Source organism: Nicotiana attenuata, unplaced genomic scaffold (genome assembly GCF_001879085.1).
Source record: "Nicotiana attenuata strain UT unplaced genomic scaffold, NIATTr2, whole genome shotgun sequence".
NCBI lineage: Eukaryota > Viridiplantae > Streptophyta > Magnoliopsida > Solanales > Solanaceae > Nicotiana > Nicotiana attenuata.
In genome coordinates this window covers 295690-321403 of record NW_017670277.1, presented here as the reverse complement: position 1 = coordinate 321403, position 25714 = coordinate 295690, and the positions used below count along the sequence as shown (strand labels likewise).

Below are 25714 nucleotides of genomic sequence, written 5' to 3'. Positions count from 1 at the left end.
TCGGGTAGAAAAAGGAGGTGTGACAATTACAATGCTTGTTAAGAGTAGAATAAAGAACTTGTAGTTGGGTAGACAATTGTATAGAAGGTTGCGCAAATTTTCCCGTCTTTGATCGCTCCTTCTTATACTATCTTCGAATCCTTCTAGCCGTTATACTTCATAAATGAAGTAGCATTTTTGTGATTTTGTGTCCTGCTTGATTTGTGCAACTTGATACCTTCTCCACATTCTTTGCTTCTGATAACTTGCACTTCCTTGTCCATGTTCATGTTCCTTTTATATCTAAAGATGATTAGATTTGACCAAAAAGATATTTTCATAAAGAAGCTCTTCACATGCTTTTAAATAATACAAGGAATTACTTTTGGATCTTGCACTTAAATGATCCCGTATAGATTTGAGATCATTTCCATTATAATTCCTTAATCTTGGACCTTGATTATATCATTCCATTCATAGCAATATTTTCTTCGTAAGCTCTTCCTAGATCTTTCTCCATGTGCTATTTAAAAACCCATGATTGACTTTTCATAATTTTTGTCCAGAGATATAATAATCTTTACATAATCAAAGACCACTCTTCAACCTTCCTTTCTTGTAGCTTTTCAACGTGCTTTTCTTTCCTTCTTCACTAGACCAATTTATTTGCTTCGTACTGCACATCTGCTCTTTTTATAGTGAGAAATATTTCTTTCCTTGTTGCACAATTTCCTTTTGATAGATCTCAATATATCTTTGACTCCTTCCTTGATCTTGAGAAATAATCTCTTTCCATAATACAGAATATACTATACCCATAATATAATTTCTTTCCATAAAAAATATATTCTTCCTTGGCCTTGTAGTATCTCTTCCATATAGTATCTTCCTTCCACAAAATAATAGATCTTCTCCATGATTTTAGCAACTTTCCTTTCAAGATATTGAAAAACTTTCCTTCCATTATTTTCGTAGATTCTTCTTTTGATATTGTAGTAAGTCATTCGATATTTAAAATTTCACTTTCAAATATTATTCCTTCTACGATGCTTGGAGATTAAATCTCTGAAAATAATATTCCTTGATAAATTCTTCACATGATATTCTCTTTCCCATATTTGTCTGGATCTTTACCAGCATGTTCTTTCTTGAATAAACTTATGCAAAAATAAGATTACCACAAGTAAATATTCTTTAATTAATAATTAAGTTGATTTGTTATCATCAAAATTAATACGTGAAACCTTGAAGCTAACAGCTTTTTCGTATAATAGTCTAGTCTACCCCATATATGGGGGTCTTCGATTAGCGAAAAGCAAACACAAGAAAGTTAGTTGCTTTGCCTTACACTGTCCTTCCAAAATATCTCAGGAATGCACAACGTGCCAATACTAATGTTATCCGATATAAATATTGAAGTTTGTAACTTTTTTTACTTTACTTAAATATTGGTGGACAGAATACCTAATAGAAAATGTATGAAAAGTGTACATATCTGATGGAATAACTAGAGTTTGTACGAACTAGTGTGAATACTATTGTCATCGGAAAAAAGAAAATATTCAATATGTCCAATTTATATGGTAATGTTTGACTAAACACGACGTTATATAATTTTTAAACAAAGTAGTATGATTTTTTTTTTGAACAAATCAAAAAAGAAAGCATGACAGATGTGCATATTGGAACATCAGAGTAATTGTTATCTAATAGAGAAGAGAAATTACCAGCTATGTCCATTTATAGGTAGCTCATTACAAAAATTGGCCAATTGATAAAATATTACTAATATTAGCCAAATTAGCCAATTAGCTATTTGTAGCAAAACAATATCAAATTTTTGCTTTGTTTTGAGTGGGTGTTATTAGAATAGATTGGGCACAACTTAAGTAGCTTGAATCTCAGTTTTGGGATGATTTGGTGAAGTTTTGAGGTGGTTTGAATTGAAAATTCGAAGTAAAAACTGAACATAAAAAAAATGATATGTGTATCATTTGTGTATCACATATGTATCATATTTGTATCAATTGTGTATCACATGTATATCCATGTATACCTGTGTGTGTGATACATGCGTGATAAATGTTTGATACATGTGTCGCAGAAGGCTTTTTTGAACTCGATTTAATTACGAATTTTGATACAAAACCAGTCCAAAACACCTCCAATCTTCTTCAAATTTTGTATATTGACTTATCTATATATTTTCAATGAATTTCAACTACCCATTGAAAAAGTTCCTTTTTTGTTTAGATTTTTGAAATATTGTATAGATTTTTGTATTTCATCACCTTATTTGCTATCCCGTCCATGAAATTTTCTTTCCGTCTTGTATCTAATGTTGCTAATCACGCTTAAAAATATGAAAGGTGATTTTTGCATGTGATTCTTTGAGAGAAAGAACCATATTATTTGGTTTTTCAATTTTCATTGGCTAGTTTTGGTAAGTCTATGACTAATGGCTAGAGGTTGATAAGTTAAGATTTAATTGAGACATTTGTGTAAGTTTCCCATAGATAAACCTTGCGAATTATTAAGGAATTGCACAATTTGTAAGCAATTGGAGGAAATGGAAATGGATAAGTACGATCAAGCTTTTTCTTTTTCTTGTATTTTAATCTTCTTTTAAGTAACATACTCTTCATTAAAATAGAAACTATTTTATTACGTGGAGTATCGTTTCTCGCAGATGTTACACAATTCATAAGGCAGGCTTTTTTGCACACGTGTCGACAAAGAAACCAGGCGAACTCTCTCTTTACGTTTCTCGAAAATTTTCAACTCAACAAAACTCTCCCAACTCCTCTGTTTCTCTCTGTCCTACACTGTCTTGTGCTTTTTGTTCACAATCGTTCTTGCAAAAGTTTACCTTTTTAAGGATTCTGCTGAAAAAAATTAATACCGGGACTCACTCTTTGCTTCTGGGTATTCTTATTTTTAAACAGTAAGCTCTTATGCTTCAACTCTAGTAATGATTTCCTTTAATAACCAAGCTCCTTTTTTAATTTTTATATTATGTGCTTATCTTTTTGAAAGAAATGGATTGAGATATCTTCTCTATGTGAAATTTATGGGGTTTTAGGTAAAGTAGCTTGCTTTTTGGTTCATGTTTTTGATGAATTATTTCATGGGTTTGGAATGCTTTTGTTGGAAATTTGGTATGAGGTGTAGTTTGGGTAATAAGGAAGCTTCTTAAACCCTTTTGTTGACTTTAGCTGACTAAAAAGGCTTTGGAATCTTGATTACTGCAGATATTTCCATTTTGTCCATTTGTAGGCCAAAAAGTTACTCTACATACATGAAACATATGGTCCAAGAATTATAGCTGCACAAGTCTTTTAAGGAGTTCTGAGTTTTGTTATTTGTACGCCAAAGCATTAAAACGTCATGTGTTAAGGAACCCCTTGGCTGCACTCAGAGGGAGATCTAGAAATTAAGCTCTGCGGGTTCAACATTTAAGGTTCTTAGGATTGAACCTATTATATTTTTAAAGTTATGGGTTCATACCTACTCTTTGTTGCAATTTTAGTGGAGTTTTATACATAATGCGCTGTTAAAAGTACTGAAACATGAACCGGGTAACATAAAGCTGCATCTGCCCCGGCGTTGCACTTGGCTGCTATCATCATCTTATTAAAAAAATCCATTCTTGCCTTCTTTATATTTATCTAAGATATCTGTTTTCCTAATTGATTTGTGAAACTTATGAACTGCTGAAGTTTTGATTGTTGAAACACGGGGTGAACTTATCCGGTGAGCCTATCAAATGACTTCTCTTAGTTTAATGGTTGAGTTTTTGGACTATTTTGTATTCTTTTGGTTGATCGGTTCAATGACTGTAAATGTAGTAGTAGGTCGGATCATCCTATTATAAGAATACTTACCGTGTCTCCTTAATCCAGAGAAATAGAATAATGTTACAAATAGACGAGCTTGTGCTATTTATATGCTAATTCAAAGCATTCTGATTTAGTTTCAAGTTCTGTTTAAAGAGTTTCCAGACCCCACTAGTGGGATTTCACTGGGTCGTCGTTGTTTTCTGTTTAAAGAGTTTCAACCGTACTGTTATAATTCAGGTAAACAATGAACAGAATTTTGCTAATACTAATAAATGGTTCTATGAGTGCACCGTTTGAACTTTGTTGTGGAGATTGGATTTTATTTGTGTCTTGTTTATCTTGGGGCATCAATTTTACATCAGTGCGGTGATTTAGAGGGGGTGACTCATGCATTTGATTGAAGTTGGTGAATAATCTGGCTCAAGAGAATTTTGTAATTTATGATCTTATACAAGTTCTAATAGTGCAGCAACTTGTCGAATTCTGCAGCTGAAAGCTATATCATATTGCAGTACTTTGTTGAATCCCGGAAAAGGTATCAAAGTGTTACGCAATGGATATGAAAGGTATATCATGGGTTGGAAATATATACCACAAATTTGAAGCTATGTGTTTGGAGATGGAAGAGGTTATGTACCAGGTAAACTTCATTCCTCTCTAAATTAACTTTTTTTTATTCCTGTTTAACTAGTGACAACACATGTTCGATATATCCTTTGTACCCAACTAATAGGTGCTTGTATCTTTTGTTACAAGGAATAGACATTGGGTTTAGTAAGAGGAAAGTCGAGAGAAAGACTATACAAACTTGCCCCTCATTCGTTGCCCATAGTACTACCCTTATTTTATTTGAAATTTGTTGTAGATTGGACATATTTGATACTTCAATTTGTCTCAACGATTAAATGATAGAATTGGCAAAAACTATATCCTGACTTTTGCAGTTAGGTGATAGCATTGTACTTCAAGTTTTGCATGGCAATCAACTTCCTATATTTATATGGTTTAAGGATTCCAATATTTATATGGTTAGGAAGGGGTGCCTTGGAGCAACGGTAAAGTTGTCTCCGTGTGACTTGTAGGTCACAGGTTCGAGCCGTGGCAGCAACTACTAATGCTTACATTAGGGTAGGCTGTCTACATCACACCCCTCTGGGTGCGGTCCTTCCCCGGATCCTGCATTCATGCAGATGCCTTGTGCACTGGGCTGCCCTTTTTTTTTTAGTAAGGATTCGTACTGCTGATCCCGACAAGCTTAGGAATTGAGGCATAGTTGTTGTAGTACTGCTGATCTTGAACTTGTTCATAACTTCAATGTGTAGTACCTTTTATTCACCTTGCACTGCTTTGATCAATTAAGCATTCACCGTCGTAACTGGGCACACGGTATATCACAGGACACTGTTAGATATGTTGAAAATCAGGTACAGACGGTTGGTGCAAGTGTCAAGAGGTTCTACTCAGATGTGATGCTAGATATGCATCCTCATTGTAACATAGATCCCGTGAAAGTCGCAGCTGCTGACTTGTCTCTGAACCCTTATGCTCACACTGAAATCAAGAAGAAGCTGAAAGCAAACCTTAAAGGACACAACCCTAGGGGAATTACTAAGAAATTAATTGATGATACTCAAGTTATCAAGGGTAAGGATACCGATTATCAATCATTTTAGTGTCCCAGGAAAAAACTGCTAGTAGACTAATTTATGACGTGTCAGGGAAAACCAAAAATGGAGGAGTCTATAGACGTCAAACTGTTGGGATCAAAGAGATTGTTAGAGATAGTCATTCTCCATCTAAGAAGTCTGATGCTATCTGTCTCGTCTCAAGGGATGCAATCAAATTTTCCTCAGTTTCTAAGGTTAGGGGAGATTTTGAAGTGGCATCTGACTGCATGACCATGACTTTGCCCTCGACCTCAGTTAAAGGACATGATTCTGTAGAAGCAACAAAGGAGGTTTACAATCATATTATGGATACAAATGTGTCTGCTGCTGGAATCTCGAGTAATGCTGCAGCTTCTGACACGAGTTTATCAGTTGAATCTGTTGGGAAGAGTCAACCAGATCTCAGAAACACAGCCGTTATTTGTGACTTGCAATCAGACTCTCATGGTATATGTGTTTAGCAGTATTCTGTTTTATTTTTCTCACTCCTTTTCTATGTTAATAACTTCTTATATGGCAGCAGATAGGCATACGGACAAGGAGTTGGCAGGTGAGACTGGATCAGAAATTAGCAGTAATACTCCCAACGCTGACGTTGCTCGTGAGGAGATCAATAAATCCCGCGAAGGTACTTACAATATTTATCAGTAAAAAAGGATTTCCTCCTTTCTCTTTTTTGCTTCCAATTTTTCTGTATACCTGTAATGCTAGACTCATTGTTACTCTGATATAATCTTGGAGAGTAGGTTTCATATCCTTTTTTATGCAACCGACCAGCATACTCCTGCTTTTAAGATATTTCCATCCCGATTCCTCAAAATTGCACCTTTATTAAAATCCTCTCTCATTCTTTTTGTGTCTGCTGATGTTATCTTTTACAGAAAGATCAGATAGATATTGTTCTACTACACCCGAGAAGTATGATTTAAACGAGTCCGATGTGGAAATCGTAGAGCAGTTTGATGAATCAAATTTGGAGGAAACATGTGTCCTGGTTGAAGGGGGCAGGCTTCATATTCCTCAGGGCTCAGTCAAACAGAAGTCGTACAAGGTCCCATTTCCCTCTCCTCCTTCCTCTCGTGTTATATTTGGTATTTCTTGCTTTCTATTTATATGGTTTTTGTTGGTTTGTTTGTGGTGGGAGGGTTGTTTCATCGCGAATCTGCGCCTCTAGATTTTGTTGACAGTTCAGTTATTTTCTCAGAAGAAGCTGCGGGAAGTATTTTCTAAGAAAAAGAAGTCGACGAGGAAAGAGTACGAGCAGCTTGGAGCATTACATGCAGATCAACAGACTAACGTAGAGGCTGAAGACAAGGTGATGCAGGTTCTTGCCGCGAACGCGAACACAAAGAACTTGTCAGCTAATGATCATTCTGAATCTGAGTGGGAAATTCTCTAGATATAATGCTACTATTAATAGATGGCTGTAGTGTTTCTCTTGCCAATCAATAGATGGCTTTGTACAGAAAACCAAGATAAAGAGGAAGCAGCAGATCTTGTTATTAAGAGTACTTTACCTCGACACAATTCTACCTGCAGAAAGTACTGCGTTTGGCGTTCGTAGTGAACTAAGCAATTTAACTTCAGGAATTACAATTTGAAGTGCGATTACATATCACATAACCGTTAAACAATCAAGTTTATTTGCAAGACACGTCATGAATCATTTATTAGTTAGGAGTGATAAAGTTTTTATTGATTTGTTGTAAATAATTAAATAGCCTGTTACTGATAAAATTTTATTTGGAAGACATGACTCGACTGAAGGTGGCTGGTATCAAGTGAGTATAATAAAGGTGGTAGGTATCCCGTGAAATAGTCGAGGTGCGCGCAAGTTCTCTCGAAAATTGCTGACTCCTCTTGCCTTAGATTCTGTGTTTTCATTTGAGTATTCCTATACTATCAATTTTCTTGACATTATCAGAATACAAAATGTTTTCTTTGCAGAGCTGTTCAATTTAAGTTTGGTGTCTTCAACTTTGCGGATTATGAAACTAGTTATGCCATTTATAGCTCTCAACCGATGTTTAGAAAGCTTTTCAACAAATTAATTTTTCTAATGTTATGTACTCCTTCTGAATTTGGGCTGATCGAGGGTTACGAATGGGTCTTAAAATTAAAATGTGTGAAAACAAAACATAATGTTAGTATTAATCTTTGAGACATTGGCTTCCTTTGCCTTTAAAGTCCATTGTCAAACATCAAGCGAAAATATTCAGAACAAATCATTTCACAGTAAATAATAGGCCAACTGCTCAAGTTGAAGTCCTCTAGTTTAAAGTTTTATTTAGGACATTTTACCTCATATAGTAAAGGTATAAACCCTATTATTATAAACCAAAATTATTTTAAAATATTATTTTTTATAGCTACCTTTTATATTTTATAGCAAAATAAGTATTTATGGTATATACTACCATTGAGGCATGAAATAAGGCATGGAATACGCTATTTATATTTTTCCTCTCTCTTAGACGCTTTTTACTACTGTATTTATGAATCAGCAGCGCGAATACATGTGCGTACAGCTAGACTGCCCTGATTTTAGGCGCTTTTTACTGCTGTATTCATGAATACATGGTGCGAATACATGTGACTCCATGCGCGTACAGCTGGACTGCCCTGATTTTAGGCGCTTTTTGCTGCTGTATTCAGGAATACAACAGCGCGAATACAGCTGGACTGCCCTGATTTTAGGCGCTTTTTTGCTGCTGTATTCATGAATACATGGCACGAATACATGTGAATACATGCACGTACAGCTGGACTGCCCGAATTTTTAGGCGCTTTTTGCTGCTGTATTCATGAATACATCAAATACACTACCATAACAACTGAATAGTAGGTATAGAAAGTAATTATGTATATGGTAGCTATAGAAAATTAATAAGCACTAAACAATAGTGGTTTCTAAAAATTCCTCTTTTATTTACTACTTAGCCTAAGTTGTTTCAAGACACATAAACAGTGGTTTAATTCTGCGCGTTAATGATGTATAGTTTCTTACATCATCGACTACGGAAACTTTACATAACTGTCACAGTAGAAAAAGTATAACAAATTCTTAGCATGAAACACAGTATTACAGTTGTGGCAGGAAAATATTTATATTTATAGCACACAGTTCCAGAGTATTAATTATTAATCCCTAAACATAAGCAAATTAAATGAAAAATCAATAATTCTTTGTACGAAAATCATGCCTTTTTTTTTTTCTCTTTATCTATTATCTTTCCTTCTTTACCTTTTGGGTTTTCTTCTTAATTTTATTTTCTGCCGACGCCAATATATCTTCTAAATTTGTTCCATTCGTTTTCTTTTTAATTGTCTTTTTTAAGTTTCTCTCTTCCTTCTTTCTTCTTTTCTTAACATAAAGATCTTACTCCAATAATAATATACGTTAATATATACAAAACGTATATAAAAAAATATACATTAAATTAACACATATAAAATATACAAAATATATACATAAAGAATACATCTTCAATTAAAATGACACTTAGACATGTGAAATATACATAAAAAATATATCTTAAATTTAATTAATATGGCACTAGATATAAATATACAAAAAAAATATACATAAAAATACATCCTGAATTAAAATGGCAGTTGACATATAAAATATATTTGAAATATACATTAAAAATATATCTTAAAATAAGATGGCACCTCACAAATATATATATATATATATATATATATATATATATATATATTGAATTAAAGTGATACTTGAGATACTAAGTATAAAAGACGTATAAATCAATACATCTTGAATGTAGGTGCCATTCACATGTGCATCAGATTATTGAAAATGTAGTGAAGAAGATGAATGTTGGAAAGGGAGAATGGATATGGAAAAAAAGTACTTCCCGTGATTAATGCAATAAGTTAACTTATTAAATGTTGAGCTTAATTTTTATAATATGCTAATAATGAAAAAAAATGCTCTTTATGGAATAAACAAGAAATGATGCTATTTTTTTTAAATAATAGTTAAAAAAGGATAAAGCGTGTAAAAAATTTTCAAAAATTTTGTATGTGCTAATGTCCACGCCATCTTCATGCATTCGTACAACGAGCTTCGAATCGCCTAAAATTTTGTGGGACCATCAGAAACGATCTAATAAACAATAGTCATTGCTTCGCCATGATTGTTCCTTATTTTTTGACATTTTAGGACCATGAAACAGGATTTCAAGTTGATTTTTATTTTTTCGTGTTTTAATATCCATGCCATCTTCATGAATTCTAGTGACGGGCTCTGAATCGCATAAAATTTTCTGGGCCCATCAGTAACGATATAATGAACAATAACCGTTCCTTATTTTTTGGCATGTTATGATCATAAAATAGAAATTCAGGATGATTTCTAATTTATCGTGTGCTAATATCCACGCCAATTTTAAGAATTTGGACGACGGTCTCTGAATCGTAGAAAATTCTATGGGCCCATAAAAATGACCTAATAAACAATAATCATTACTTTTCCATGATCGTTTCTCATTTTTTTCATTTTTAGGGCCATAAGGAATACTGGATCATACCTAATTTTCGCCCGAATTCATGCAGATGGTGTGGACTATAGCACATAAAAAATTAAAATTGTCCTAAGTTTCTGTTTTATGGTCTGAAAATACCAAAAATGAGGCACGGTCATGGAGAAGTGATAACTATTGTTCATTAGGTCGTTTCTGATGGGCACGTAAAATTTTAGGCGAGTTGGAGCCGGTTCCCCGAGTTCATGTAGATGGCGTGGACTATAGCACACGAAAAGTCGGAAATCGTGTTGAATTCCTATTCTATAACGCCCTAAAATATCAAAAAACGAGGAACGGTCATGGAGAAGCGATGTCTATTGTTCATTAGGTCATTTCTAATTGGCCCTCAAAATTTGAGGCGATTCGAACCCGTTCGTCTAATTTCATACATATGGCGTGGACTATATGTGATGACCCAACGGGTCATCTTTCGTTTTAGAACCCGAATCTGGATTCCGAGACCTTGAAAACCTCATTTTCTTTCTCCTCGATTTGCATGCGTAGTCCGTGCGCATTTCTGGAAAGCTTTTATGTGAAATTTAAGAAAAATATTGAATTTGGCCTTTAAAATTGATTAAAGTTGACTTCGGTCAATATTTTTGGTAAACGGACCCGGATCGTGCTTTGACGGTCCCGTAGGGTCCGTAGTAAAATATGGGACTTGGGCGTATGCCTGGAATCGAATTAAGAGGTCCCTAGCCCGAGAAAAGAATTTTTAAAGAAAATTATTTGCTGGAAAATATAAAGGTTTTTAGAAATTGAATAGTGTTGGAACATGATGGTATCAGGCCCGTATTTTTGTTCCGGAGCCCGGTACAGGTCTTATATAATAAATAAGTTGATTCTGTGAAGTTTGGTAGGAATCGGAACTCGTTTAGTATAAATCGGACCTCTATTTGAGAAATTGGGAATTTTGGTGTTCTTGAGTGATTTCATGAACTTGAGGTTTAATTCATAGTTATTGATGTTATTTTGGTGATTTGATCGCACGAGCAAGTCCGTATGATATTTTTGGACTTGCGTGCATGTTTGGTTTGGAGCCTCGAGGGCTCGGGTGAGTTTTGGATAGGCCACGGAGTGAAATTGGACTTAGGAAAAACTGCTGTGTGTTGCAGGTCTGCAGGCTTCGCAATTGCGAAGCCTGGCTCGCAAATGCGAGCTCACATTTGCGAAGAAGCATCGCAATTACGATGATGGGCTGGGGCAGGGAACCTTCGCATTTGCGAGGCTTATGTCGCAAATGCGACCTTAGCAGGCACCGCAATTGCGAACAGTGTTCGCATTTGCGAAGCAAGCAGAGATAGGCCATCCTTCGTAATTGCGAAGCTTTGGCCCCAATTACGAGTTCGCATTTGCGAACATATCATCGCAAATACGATATCTGCGCCTATGTAAATCATAACTTAGCCGACAATTCATTATTTTTCAAACTCCCTCAAGCCCTAAGCTCTCTTGGGCGATTTTTCTAAAGAAAAGTTATTCTCCAAATCAATTGTAAGTCATTTCTAACTCGTTTTCTTCAATCCATAACATCTTTTCACATGATTTCAATTCAAAATCAAGGGTTTTCAAGGGAAAATTGGGTGATTTTGGATAGAACTTAGGAATTTTGATTTTGGGAGGATTTTGAAGAGGAAATCAGTGGGTAACGATTCCTAATCCCTTTCTAGTTGTATTCCTATAATCTAATCTTAGTTTTGTCATTCAATTTCGAATTTGGGATGAAAAATTGAGGAAAAGTAAAAATAAAAATAAAAATAAAAATAAATCTCCTTAAGCAACTCCTGAATGCAGCGGTCCTGGGGTATCTGTCCTGCTCAAACTCCGGTTAGTAAATTCACACCTGTATGAGAAAACTTAAACCAACACTATGTGAGACAATAACATTCTCTATTAGACACATGCAAGACATGATTGCGATTATTTTTGCAAAATGACTTATTTAGACAAAAGGTGGCTAGAAGTGTAAAATTTGGCTAAGACCCCGCAAAGCCAAGAATCTAAGATTTACTAGGAAGACCGGACCCTATGTGGGTTGCCTACGTATCACGCCCCGAAAGACGAGAATCAGGTATGCGTAGTTCGGGCAGATTGGATACGGGCGAGAATTAAAAAAACAACTAATGTAGAGAAACATATTTTTGTTTTTTCTTAAAAAAGGATGAAACATGCAAAACCTTTTTGGATTTTCTTTTCCTTTTTTTTTGATTTTTTGATTTTCTGAAAATGATGAAAAAGTGTAAAATCTTTTTTGAATTTTTCATGTATATATTTATTGTCTTTTTCCTTAATAAAAATGTAACAAAACAAAACTGGGCCCTACTTACTGTATTTTCACACCTCACCCTCTTTTTTCTTTTTTCCTCTTTTTTTTTCCATTAGTCCTCAACTATCATTGGTCCGCCAAATGACCCTTTTACCCTTGGATAAATGCAACTTGTAGCACATAATGGTCTGTTATTTTGGGTACACCTGTCCTAGACGGACCCAACCCCTGTGTTGAGTCCCCTAAGTCAAATGCACATGATGCAAACAAACGTTCCTACTAGGGATCCGGCATGAGGCTGAGTTATTCTAGGTTCAAAACTTGGGTATTTGTTCTAGACTGTGTACCCAAGCGGACAACTTGAGTCGAGGAGGGGGCTACGTACCGGGAACCAAAAGGCCATCCGGCTTAGTAACTTGTCCGGCCTCTTTCTTACTTTAAGGTATGACACTAACAGAATAGGGAGTCTCGACCAGCGAGCACATCCCCGGAGGTGAGAAGAGAGAGGTTTCGTAACAGTTATATATATACAATTCAAATAATATCAAAGCGGTAAAAAGCAACATTTTGCACATTAGTCCCAAACATGTAATAAAATCAGATAATAAACAAAACCAAATACAACAATTATTCCAAGCTCAAATTCTCGAACTGAACCGAAGTTCTGGGTTCTTGTCCCCAGCAGAGTCGCCAGAGCTATCACACCTCCTTTTTCAACTACACCCCGTAGAGGGAATAATAAAGGGAGTTATTTCCAACTTGAAGTGACAATCGAAACGGGATTATATTATTAAGAGATTCAGAGTCGCCACTTGGGAGATTTATGGTGTCCCAAGTCACCGGTTTAATCCCGAATCGAAGAAAAGAATGACTCTGTTAACAGTCCGCGAACCAGAAATTCGAGTAAGGAATTCTGTTAACCCGGGAGAATGTGTTAGGCATTCCCGGGTTCCGTGGTTCTAGCACGGTCGCCCAACTGTCCTATCTGGCTTAATTATCTGATTTTATACAATTGTGAACCTATGTGCAAATTTTAACTTTTTAACCGCTTTTATTCATATTTTTTAAAGAAGATTGTAACGTCGTTAAAACACGTCTCGAACCACGTCACATAAATGCACCCACGATTTTTGACATATTTTAACTTCGTTGGGATTTGGATTTGGGTCACATAAATGTGCACCCGAGTTTAAGAAGGTAAATTTATTAAACACACACCTAAAGCAACTACGCGTTTGGACTTTGCGAGGGACATGAAAATTCTCTAATGGCACACCTCGAATTCTAAAGGGTTAAAATTGATTACTCGAAGGCCATGAATTAATTGATTTCCTATGTTTGGGATTTTCCACATAATTTCCCCTTCCAAACACACGGAACATCAACAACAAGCATTAAGTCACCATCTTTAACTTCGTAAGCAGTGCATTAAGACCCTTTATACCCTTCCCTTTCAAAATATTCACCTATATTGAGTTTGAACATATTTATTTAAAGATGTCAAAATTAAAAGCAATACTACTTTACTGGCAGTAGAGGTGAACATAAAGCTTGGCCAAATTTCATCGAACAAAGGACTGCAACTATTTATCGAGCAAAAATATTCTACAGAAGGCAACTTTTACAAGAAATCCTAAACACCTTTCCGTTCTTTTGCTAACATAAGGCCAAAGTCAATTGGAGTCTAAGGCAAATATGCTTAGCCTCAAATTTCACCAGAGGAATTATCAAACAACATAATCAATTCAACCCAAACGACGAGATTCAAATATCGATATACTCAACTGCCAATAATGCGTTCAGAATGTGCAACTTCAGATTCACGTCATCTAATCAGAAAATGAACTAGGAAGAACGAGAGATGATTCTTAAATAAACTAGACAAAATTGATTTATTCGACTAAAGCTATGTGTAAGCAAATAAGAACCGTAAAATCAGGAGAAGTATGAGTCAAAACGGACCTGAAAATTATAGCAGTTACAACTTTGAATTTCAGCAGTTACAACTTTGGAATTAAGCGAATCTTCAAGATGTGATACCCTTCCAGTTACAGTGACAGTGAGACGAACGAGACTAGGACCGGAGAACTCTAGCATCGGAACGAACTCGAACACCTCAACCTCCGGCAAACAGCAGAGTTTTTGAAGCAGAGAAGGAATATGGCTTAACAACGACTCCAACCTCCTCACCCTCGGAGAAATCATTGAAGTCCTTTGCATAGATGGATCTAACTCGAATTAGAACGATTGGTCAATTTTCAACCGGATTATTTGCCGGTAACTTCAAAGAGGACCAACAATCAGAGCTCGACTGACTCAAAACTTTGACAAACTCGTTTTCGACTGGTAAAACTCGAACCTGACTCAGAAAACATCACTCAAGCTTTGGTGGTTGGTGAGGAGCTTTATATGGCTGTTGATGGTGGTTCACATGGTTGTTTCAAGGGGTGTTTGGGCGTTCTCGTCGTCGAAGACGATTGCCAAGGGGGAGGGCTTGTTGATGAAGAGCTGCGCTCAGGTCCTCGTGAAGAAGACGAAAACCAGAGGGTGGGTGCTGGGTCTATTGCGGTTGCGCCTCTTTTCTCTATATATCAGGCGTTATTTTTTGTTCTCTTCCTCCCCAAAACTACGCTGATCTCCTTAGGTCTTATAGGTGTAGTGTTAGGTTTACATTTTGTGTATTTTGCCAATTAGTCCCTAGGTCTTTTATGTTAAGTTCTTAGGGTCTTTTATTTATTTTTTTTCCCAAAGAATAGTCTAGAAGAATCCCTAGGCTTAATGGACTAATCCGAATTGGGCCAAGGGTTGGGCTCTAAAACTCTTAAAATTGTAATACATCACCTTAATTGACTCCTTTTAAAATAGGGTAAAAATACTACACAATGCCAAAGCTAATCCTAATTAATTAAACTAAACATGAAACTATTTTTTGTGTTTTCGATATTATATAAAGATAAAAATAAGGTACTATTTTTGTGTTTTTTTTTAAAATTTATGAAAAATACATAAACTAAAATATTTTTTTTTGTAATTTTCATTTTTCTTATAATAAAATAAAGCAAAAGAGTCAAAATTAATTGAAATAGCGCTATTAGGCCTAAATTAAATATTTACATGCTAAAATATGAAAAATCTTGGGGAGGGTCAAAAATCACATGTCTACAGTAAGTGGCTTACCTAACCTTGTGTGGGGGAACTCCCCTTAGGATTTGGTATTGTTGATATTTGAAATGCCTTGTACGCGAGGTGACGAGTGCGTACTTGTGCTAATTGTTGAAAATCCGTTTTCATTAAGTAACTATAATCGTGATTCCTTTTCCTGTTTATACTGCTTGTAATTTAAACCTGTTGTTAGCTAGGGAAGTATGTTTAATTGACTTAATTGCTTTACTTGCTCAAACTGCCTTATCTGAACTCTGTGCAACATGATAGGTTAGGATTACCTGTCTATTTTGATATTAAATTGAATTGAGTTGATTGTTCTTGTGTTGTTGCCACGTGTTTACATTGGGACTACGGGCGGTCCCCGGTAGATCCCCCTTGTCTGTTTATTTGGGACTACGGATGTGGTATTCCGGTAGATCCCCTTGCACAGTTATATGGAACTACGGGACTGCACTTGGTAGATTCCCCCAGTACTGGGTATTTACATTTGGGGACTACGGATCGGGTTTCCGGTAGATCCCCGGCGCACTATGAGTTGGACTACGGGACGACACCCGGGAGATCCACTGGACATTTACATTTGGGGACTACAGGACGGTATCCTGGTAGATCCCGGTTGCTGGATATTTACATTTGGGGGCTACAGGACGATATCCTGGTAGATCCCCGGTTGCTATCTCTGTGTTGAGCTGTATTCTTTCTGCGATGTTTTCTCTGTTGTAATTGTTGTTATTCTTATCATTATACTGTGTTACTTCATACTGTTTCGTTTTCCTTATATATATGTATATGACCGGTAGGGCCCTGACCTTCCTCGTCACTTCTCCAGGTGGGCGCCTGATTGCTGAAATTTGAAATGTATTCCCTTGTTCTCCAGGTGGGCGCCTGATTGTTGAACTTGAAATGTATTCCCTTGTTCTCCAGGTAGGCGCCTGATTTCAACAAAATAGACAAACAAAGAAGATTTTCTGCCCCAGTTTGGTGGCTGGGCACATATGTGAGTGTTAAACTGAATCGTATTGCCAAATGTTACAAAAAATTTGAAAGCTAGGTCCTATTATCCAGGTAGGTCCTGACAACACTTAGCAAAACAACAATTTTACATCTAAGCTATGTCTTTTAAAGGTATGACTTCCACTATATCTTGTTATCTAAGCAGACTTTAAACTACGTCCCATTATCCAGGAGGGTCCTGAAAACTTCTAATTTAATCCTATCTTAAACATGCAAACTTTGAAACCAACTTATATTCCTTTAGGGTACATTTATGCTAAATTATGCTACTCATGATTGTTTTGAAATTTAAACTAAATTCCATTTTTCAGGAGGGTCCTGAAAGTTTATAGTCGAACCTGTCTGGTGCCTGCCTTTCCTTGAGGTGGGTTTCTCCGAAGCGAACGAAAATTCTGCCCCTGTTTCAATCAAAGAAAAATCTTGTCAGTTTAAAATGTGGTGGTTGGTTTGTGGCCTTGACTTTGAGAGCGATTGCTCCTTCGGTTCCCATTATGACTTACTTCCACTCGAAGACCTTGCTTGTTTATGGACTAACCCTTTTCTCTGTCGTCCCCATCACATAAAATTCCTTTTCTCCGTTCGGACCCAATATCTTCTATTTGTTACGTTGCATGAACTGGTGCCTCCCCAACCTTTGTGTCTCATATGAACCCCAAAGCACATCTATTGCCCCCCACTCCGTGTATATGATGTTCTTTCTTGACTTAACCATTGACCTTGGCCCTAGGGTCTATTGCTCCTTCACTTGTCATGATAACTAATTTCCATTCGAAGACCCTGCTTGTTCCTGGACTAACCACTTCCTTTGTAGACCTTAACTCAGAAAATACCTCTTCTCGTTCAGACCCAGCACCCTCTACTTGTTGCATTGCTCCTGAATTGATATTTGCCAACCTTTGTGTCTCACATGAACCCCAAAGCACGACACTTGTCACCCCCTCATTGCTTATGTTGTTCTTTCTAAGCCACTGGTCCTGTCCTTGAGGTCTACGGCTCCCTCATTTGCCATGATAACTTTGATTTCCGCTTGGAAGATTTTGTTCGTCACTGGTTTACCACCTTTTGTCAATCCTATCACAGGAAATACCTTTGATCTGTTCACCCCAATCCTTTATCTGTTGCTTTGTTCATGAATTGATATATACCAAGCCTTTGCATTTCACAAGGATCCCAAAGCTTGTTGATTGTTGCCAACTCAGTGTGCTTGCTGTTCTTTCCTAACGTATGACGCTTTAATGTGCTAACCAGATCCCGTTTTGTGCAACTGGAAAGCTGGTGGCAAATTTTGAAGTCATTTCTCACTTGTGTTGACCCAATAGACTCAGGAAGAGGAAATAAACAAGACAAAAGGGACAGAGTAGATAACAACGGAAAGAGATGATTCCTAATAAGAAAACTACAAAGTAGAAACCTATCAGATGTGGGTACCGACTCTAATGACCTTGACATGCACCTGTGGCCTATCCTGTTAGGCAAATCTGATGTTCAACCCCTATTATACCCCCAAACTGTGAAACTGGGCTTCGCTACTCTATCGTCTTTCACGATTTTCATCTGGTGATTTCCCATCTGATTCTCAATCCTCATTCGACTTGTGGTGCCCGTAGGTTTTCACCATCAAGCCTCTCTCATTTTGGTCTTTTCTCTCACCTCACCATCGCCTTATGGCGCCCGTGAAGGTTTTCACCAATAAGACTCTCTCATTTTTTATTTCTCTCAGCTTTCGTCGCCTTGGGATACCCGTGAGGGTTCTCATCAATCAAGACACTCTCATTCTTCATTTCCTTCGTTTGGACCGGAGTGTTGCCCGTATATGATTCACCTCTACTCTTGACTTGGCATCTCTCGAAGACTGATCAGAAGGTCTTCCTTTGGACCGTAATGTGGGCTTTTGGATAGGGTTAGAAAGAAAGGGTATCAAAGGCTCAAAACAATTCAACATGGGTTCAAAATTACAACTTTCGGAATCAGATTTCCCACAACAACCACAACTTCTGCCCCAGTTTCTTCCTTGGGGACTTTGGACTTTTATTTCGGTGTGACTGAACCTTAGAGAGAGGCTGCCTACGTACCCTTTCGGGATCAAGTCAAACGTAGTTCAGGTCATAGAAATTACTTTGTCGTTGCGATCTTTCCTTTCTTCCACTTTTCCTTTTCTTTCTTTTCATTTCTTTTCTTTTCCTTCTTTTTTTTTTCTTTTCTTTTTCTTTTCTCTTCTTTTCCTTTTTTTTTGTATTTCACAGTTTTTCTCTTGTTTCTCCACTTACTTTCCCCGCTCGGGCTTACGAGTTTTATTATTGATTCCGAAAGAGGGGTGTACAAGAAAATAACCGAGGCTCAAAGGGGTAACAAAGGATAAAGTGTTTGGATAGCAGAACAAAATGCCTTCGTCATTCCAATCTCTGAAACATGCCAAGTACAAACTACACAATTAAACAAACATGGAAAACATACGTAACATCTTTTAATTGCGCCAGAATTAATAACCATATCCACACATTTGCCTTCTACATTTGTCAATTACCCAGCACCATTGGACAACAATCTCGGTACCACGAACGGCCCCTGTAGAGTTGGGGGCAAACTTGCCTTTGGCTTCAAACCGATGCGGCATGATGCATTTCAACAGTATTTCTTTATGTCCTATCTGCCCCAGTTTCACATGGTTCGGGCTTCAAATGATCTCAAAATGTCCAAATTTGTTCTTATTTCCCTCAAGTGTCCCTATCATCTTCAAAATTGTTTCAATGCTTCATGACTAAACTAACTTTCGAGCTCAGGCTGAGAATTATGCATGCATGTCATGTCACTAGAACCAGCAGGAAAAGAACTGTGGAAAGAAAAGAGAACTAAGCAAAAGAAAATGACTAGAAATAACAGAAAACAGGAAATTGTATTAGACAGACGGTGAAACGGTTCGAACAACAAGACAAGCAAACTAGACTGGGGTTACAACCCTGGAACAAACCTAGACAGCACTAAACGAGCTACTACGACTAAACAAACCACACAAAATGAAAGGATAGAAGGGTTTGAGTCACAAGACAATATCCAGATTACAACCCTGAAATAACCCGGACAACAGAAATGACAACAAAATAAACCACCAAAATTCCACTCCGGCTGACCAAGAAATGGAGCGTCTTCCCAATTACCAAGCACGACATCTTAGCCACTGAGTTTTGCATCAATACTGCCAAGACCATTATCCACTTTAATTAACAAGTTCCCAAGAGAACGCATGCTCCCTGTCACTGTCATTGACCACAACTACCCCTTCTTGAATCATTCTTTCTATTTCCCTTTTCAAAGAGCGACAATCTTCAATGCTATGCCCCCGGACTTTAGAAAGTGGTACATGCATCGAACAGCAGGATCAAAGCCTTTCGCATATGGGTCTGAAAAATTGCTTTTGGGCACCCGTATCAACCCACTTAGTTCTGTTGTTCTCTGCCATTGCCTTTTGCCTTTCTGTTGTATGGAAGAGTTACTTTAAAAACCACAAAACCAACCACCTTTCTTAAATGATATGACAAAATGAAACCATCACGTTAGCGTTAGGGCATTTAACATAAGATAATTTCACTTTACGTGCAATGCACCTAGCCACAGTTATCAGTTCTAAAAATGACTTCGAGGGTACAAAGGTCAGTTGGCATCATCCCAATTGTTTATGTCAACCTTACTTTTTCTTCCCTCACACTTCTTAGCTTGCTCATTTTCTTTCTTTTTCTTTCTAATTATCACTCTTTTTCTTCCTTCTCATTTCTCACATCCCACAATTCTGCCTCTTTTTCCTTTCCTTTTCTCTTTTTCTGATTTTTCCTCTTTTTTTTCCTTTTAATAAATAAAAAAAAAATGATTGAATCGAACCCTATGTAGGTTGCCTATGTATCATGACCCCGCATGAATCAGATCTTTGCGTAGTTCTGGAAGATCAAGAAACAAATTGACGTTCTCTTTTTTCCTTTTTTTTTTTTACCTTAATGACTACTCTAATGAGCAAATAGGGATAAAAGAAGCAAATCCCTTTTTTTTGAATTTTCAAGACTTAATGTTCTATGACCTATTCTAAACTCAAGCTTAACGGGCATTTTTTCTCTCTTTGTTTTTTTCTTTTGAAACAAACACCCTACGGGAAATTATTAAGGAAAGCCCTAGAAAAAAAATATTTTTGATTCTCTTTTTTTTCTTGTTTTTAGGAAGAAAATCTAGAGAATAAACCACAGGAAAATATTTTGAATTTTCATTTAATATCTTGATGCAAGATTTTTGAAACAAGCAATGAAAAAGATAAAACTAAATATTTTTTCTTCTATGTACAGTATCCTAAAGTTCTAATGAAAATAAAAAGAGTTTTCTTCTTCATTTTTCACTAATTTCCCCAAGAAACCCCTCAAAAGAAAATCTTTTTGAATTTTGAAATTAACACCTTAAAGAAAGCTTTTAAAGAAGTACTAAAAGAAAATTCTTTTTTTTTTTGAATTTTGGTCCTGATATACTAAAGGAAACATAAAAACAATTCATTTTAAGTCCTAGATATTGATTGCCTAAAGGAAAAACAACCTCAATTTTTCATTTTTAGAATTAGTATTCTAAAGAAAACTTATACCGTAAAAATATAAAATGCAACATCTTTTTTTTGGATTTTTGAGTTATACCACGCCTTTTCAAATACAAAATAAAAAGTACAATAACAAAAAAAACTTGACATTACTGTACAAAACTAGAAAGTAAAAGACGACATAAAAAAAAAACTCAAAAATAATAAAAAGTAAAAATAAAAATAAATCTCCTTAAGCAACTCCTGAATGCAGCGGTCCTGGGGTATCTGTCCTGCTCAAACTCCGGTTAGTAAATTCACACCTGTATGAGAAAACTTAAACCAACACTATGTGAGACAATAACATTCTCTATTAGTTACATGCAAGACATGATTGCGATTATTTTTGCAAAATGACTTATTTAGCCAAAAGGTGGCTAGAAGTGTAAAAATTTGGCTAAGACCCCGCAAAGCCAAGAATCTAAGATTTACTAGGAAGACCGGACCCTATGTAGGTTGCCTACGTATCACGCCCCGAAAGACGAGAATCAGGTATGCGTAGTTCGGGCAGATTGGATACGAGCGAGAATTAAAAAAACAACTAATGTAGAGAAACATATTTTTGCTTTTTCTTGAAAAATGATGAAACATGCAAAACCTTTTTGGATTTTCTTTTCCTTTTTTTTTGTATTTTTGTATTTCTTGAAAATGATGAAAAAGTAGTAAATACTTTTTTGTAATTTTCTATGTATATATTTTTGTTCTTTTCCTTTAAGAAAAATAGTACAAAACAAAACTAGGNACGTATCACGCCCCGAAAGACGAGAATCAGGTATGCGTAGTTCGGGCAGATTGGATAAGGGCGAGAAATTAAAAAAATAACTATCTTATAGAAACACTATTTTTCTTTCTTTTTTACAAAAAAATGATAAACATGTAAATCTCCTTGGTATTTTCTTTTTCCCTTTTTTTGTATTTTTGTATTTTCTAGAAAATGATAGAAAAGTGTAAATTCGTTTTTTTTTTGTATTTTTCGTTTTTTTTTTTTGCTTTTTCTTAATAAAAACGTAATAAAAAACATAATTGGGCCCTACTTGCTTTATTTTCACACTTCACCCTCTCTTTTTTTCTTCTCTTTTTTTTTCCTTTTTTTTCATTTTTTCATTTGCCCTCAACTTTCATTGGTCCGCCAAATAACCCTTTTACCCTTGGATAAATACAACTTGTAGCACATAATGGTCTGTTATTTTGGGTACACCTGTCCTAGACGGACCCAACCCCTGTGTTGAGTCCCCTAAGTCAAATGCACATGATGCAAACAAACGTTCCTACTAGGGATCCGGCATGAGGCTGAGTTATTCTAGGTTCAAAACTTGGGTATTTGTTCTAGACTGTGTACCCAAGCGGACAACTTGAGCCGAGGAGGGGGCTACGTACCGGGAACCAAAAGGCCATCCGGCTTAGTAACTTGTCCGGCCTCTTTCTTACTTTAAGGTATGACACTAACAGAATAGGGAGTCTCGACCAGCGAGCACATCCCCGGAGGTGAGAAGAGAGAGGTTTCGTAACAGTTATATATATACAATTCAAATAATATCAAAGCGGTAAAAAGCAACATTTTGCACATTAGTCCCAAACATGTAATAAAATCAGATAATAAACAAAGCCAAATACAACAATATTTCCAAGCTCAAATTCTCGAACCCTGAACCGAAGTTCTGGGTTCTTGTCCCCAGTAGAGTCGCCAGAGCTGTCACACCTCCTTTTTTCACTACACCCCGTAGAGGGTATAATAAAGGGAGTTATTTCCAACTTGAAGTGACAATCGAAACGGGATTATATTATTAAGAGATTCAGAGTCGCCACTTGGGAGATTTATGGTGTCCCAAGTCACCGGTTTAAATCCCGAATCGAAGAAAAGAATGACTCTGTTAACAGTCCGCGAACCAGAAATCCGAGTAAAAAATTCTGTTAACCCGGGAGAAGGTGTTAGGCATTCCCAGGTTCCGTGGTTCTAGCACGGTCGCTCAACTGTCCTATCTGGCTTAATTATCTGATTTTATACAATTGTGAACCTATGTGCAAATTTTAACTTTTTAACCGCTTTTATTCATATTTTTTAAAGAAGATTGCAACGTCGTTAAAACATGTCTCGAACCACGTCACATAAATGCACCCACGATTTTTGACATATTTTAACTTCGTTGGGATTTGGATTTGGGTCACATAAATGTGCACCCGAGTTTATGAAGGTAAATTTATTAAACACACACCTAAAGCAACTACGCGTTTGGACTTTGCGAGGGCCATGAAAATTCGCTAATGGCACACCTCGAATTCTAAAGGGTTAAAATTGATTACTCGAAGGCCATGAATTAATTGATTTCCTATGTTTGGGATTTTCCACATAATTTCCCCTTCCAAACACACGGAACATCAACAACAAGCATTAAGTCACCATCTTTAACTTCGTAAGCAGTGCATTAAGACCCTTTATACCCTTCCCTTTCAAAATATTCACCTATATTGAGTTTGAACATATTTATTTAAAGATGTCAAAATTAAAAGCAATACTACTTTACTGGCAGTAGAGGTGAACACAAAGCTTGGCCAAATTTCATCGAACAAAGGACTGCAACTATTTATCCAGCAAAAATATTCTACAGAAGGCAACTTTTACAAGAAATCCTAAACACCTTTCCGTTCTTTTGCTAACATAAGGCCAAAGTCAATTGGAGTCTAAGGCAAATATGCTCAGCCTCAAATTTCACCAGAGGAATTATCAAACAACATAATCAATTCAACCCAAACGACGAGATTCAAATATCGATATACTCAACTGCCAATAATGCGTTCAGAATGTGCGACTTCAGATTCGCGTCATCTAATCAGAAAATGAACTAGGAAGAACGAGAGATGATTCTTAAATAAACTAGACAAAATTGATTTATTCGACTAAAGATATGTGTAAGCAAATAAGAACCGTAAAATCAGGAGAAGTATGAGTCAAAACGGACCTGAAAATTATAGCAGTTACAACTTTGAATTTCAGCAGTTACAACTTTGGAATTAAGCGAATCTTCAAGATGTGATACCCTTCCAGTTACAGTGACAGTGAGACGAACGAGACTAGGACCGGAGAAACTCTAGCATCGGAACGAACTCGAACACCTCAACCTCCGGCAAACAGTAGAGTTTTTGAAGCAGAGAAGGAATATGGCTTAACAACGACTCCAACCTCCTCACCCTCGGAGAAATCATTGATGTCCTTTGCATAGATGGATCTAAACTCGAATTAGAACGATTGGTCAATTTTCAACCGGATTATTTGCCGGTAACTTCAAAGAGGACCAACAATCAGAGCTCGACTGACTCAAAACTTTGACAAACTCGTTTTCGACTGGTAAAACTCGAACCTAACTCAAAAAGCATCACTCAAGCTTTGGTGGTTGGTGAGGAGCTTTATATGGCTGTTGATGGTGGTTCACATGGTTGTTTCAAGGGGTGTTTGGGCGTTCTCGTCGTCGAAGACGATTGCCAGGGGGGAGGGCTTGTTGATGAAGAGCTGCGCTTAGGTCCTCGTGAAGAAGACGAAAACCAGAGGGTGGGTGTTGGGTCTATCGCGGTTGTGCCTCTTTTCTCTATATATCAGGCGTTATTTTTTGTTCTCTTCCTCCCCAAAACTACACTGATCTCCTTAGGTCTTATAGGTGTAGAGTTAGGTTTACATTTTGTGTATTTTGCCAATTAGTCCCTATGTCTTTTATGTTATGTTCTTAGGGTCTTTTATTTATTTTTTTGTCCCAAAGAATAGTCTAGAAGAATCCCTAGGCTTAATGGACTAATCCGAATTGGGCCAAGGGTTGGGCTCTAAAACTCTTAAAATTGTAATACATCACCTTAATTGACTCCTTTTAAAATAGGGTAAAAATACTACACNTAATAAAATAAAGCAAAAGGGTCAAAATTAATTGAAATAGCGCTATTAGGCCTAAATTAAATATTTACATGCTAAAATATGAAAAATCTTGGGGAGGGTCAAAAATCACATGTCTACAGTAAGTGGCTTACCTAACCTTGTGTGGGGGAACTCCCCTTAGGATTTGGTATTGTTGATATTTGAAATGCCTTGTATGCGAGGTGACGAGTGCGTACTTGTGCTAATTATTGAAAATCCGTTTTCATTAAGTAACTATAGTCGTGATTCCTTTTCCTGTTTATACTGCTTGTAATTAAGCCTGTTGTTAGCTAGGGAAGTGTGTTTAATTGACTTAATTGCTTTACTTGCTCAAACTGCCTTATCTGAACTCTGTGCAGCATGATAGGTTAGGATTACCTGTCTATTTTGATATTAAATTGAATTGAGTTGATTGTTCTTGTGTTGTTGCCACGTGTTTACATTGGGACTACGGGCGGTCCCCGGTAGATCCCCCTTGTCTGTTTATTTGGGACTACGGATGTGGTATTCCGGTAGATCCCCTTGCACAGTTATATGGAACTACGGGACTGCACTTGGTAGATTCCCCCAGTACTGGGTATTTACATTTGGGGACTACGGATCGGGTTTCCGGTAGATCCCCGGCGCACTATGAGTTGGAATACGGGACGACACCCGGGAGATCCACTGGACATTTACATTTGGGGACTACAGGACGGTATCCTGGTAGATCCCGGTTGCTGGATATTTACATTTG

At 36.7% G+C, this 25714-nt stretch overlaps 1 protein-coding gene across 5 annotated transcripts; it reads left to right on the top strand.

Annotated features, from left to right (window-relative positions):
* The first annotated feature begins 2698 nt into the window (after positions 1-2698).
* LOC109237133 lies at positions 2699-7053 on the top strand. Of its 5 annotated transcripts, none has more exons than XM_019403397.1 (7): positions 2699-2923; positions 4331-4458; positions 5216-5462; positions 5537-5932; positions 6006-6113; positions 6367-6536; positions 6690-7053. In XM_019403397.1, exons 2-7 carry the CDS (start codon positions 4372-4374, stop codon positions 6882-6884), a joined length of 1203 nt encoding a protein of 400 aa, XP_019258942.1. In that variant the 5' UTR covers positions 2699-2923; positions 4331-4371; the 3' UTR covers positions 6885-7053. The 5 variants fall into 5 exon arrangements, with proteins under 5 accessions (XP_019258942.1, XP_019258939.1, XP_019258940.1 ...); XM_019403394.1 differs by having other exon boundaries at positions 4308-4458; XM_019403395.1 differs by having other exon boundaries at positions 4288-4458.
* The last annotated feature ends 18661 nt before the right edge of the window (positions 7054-25714 follow it).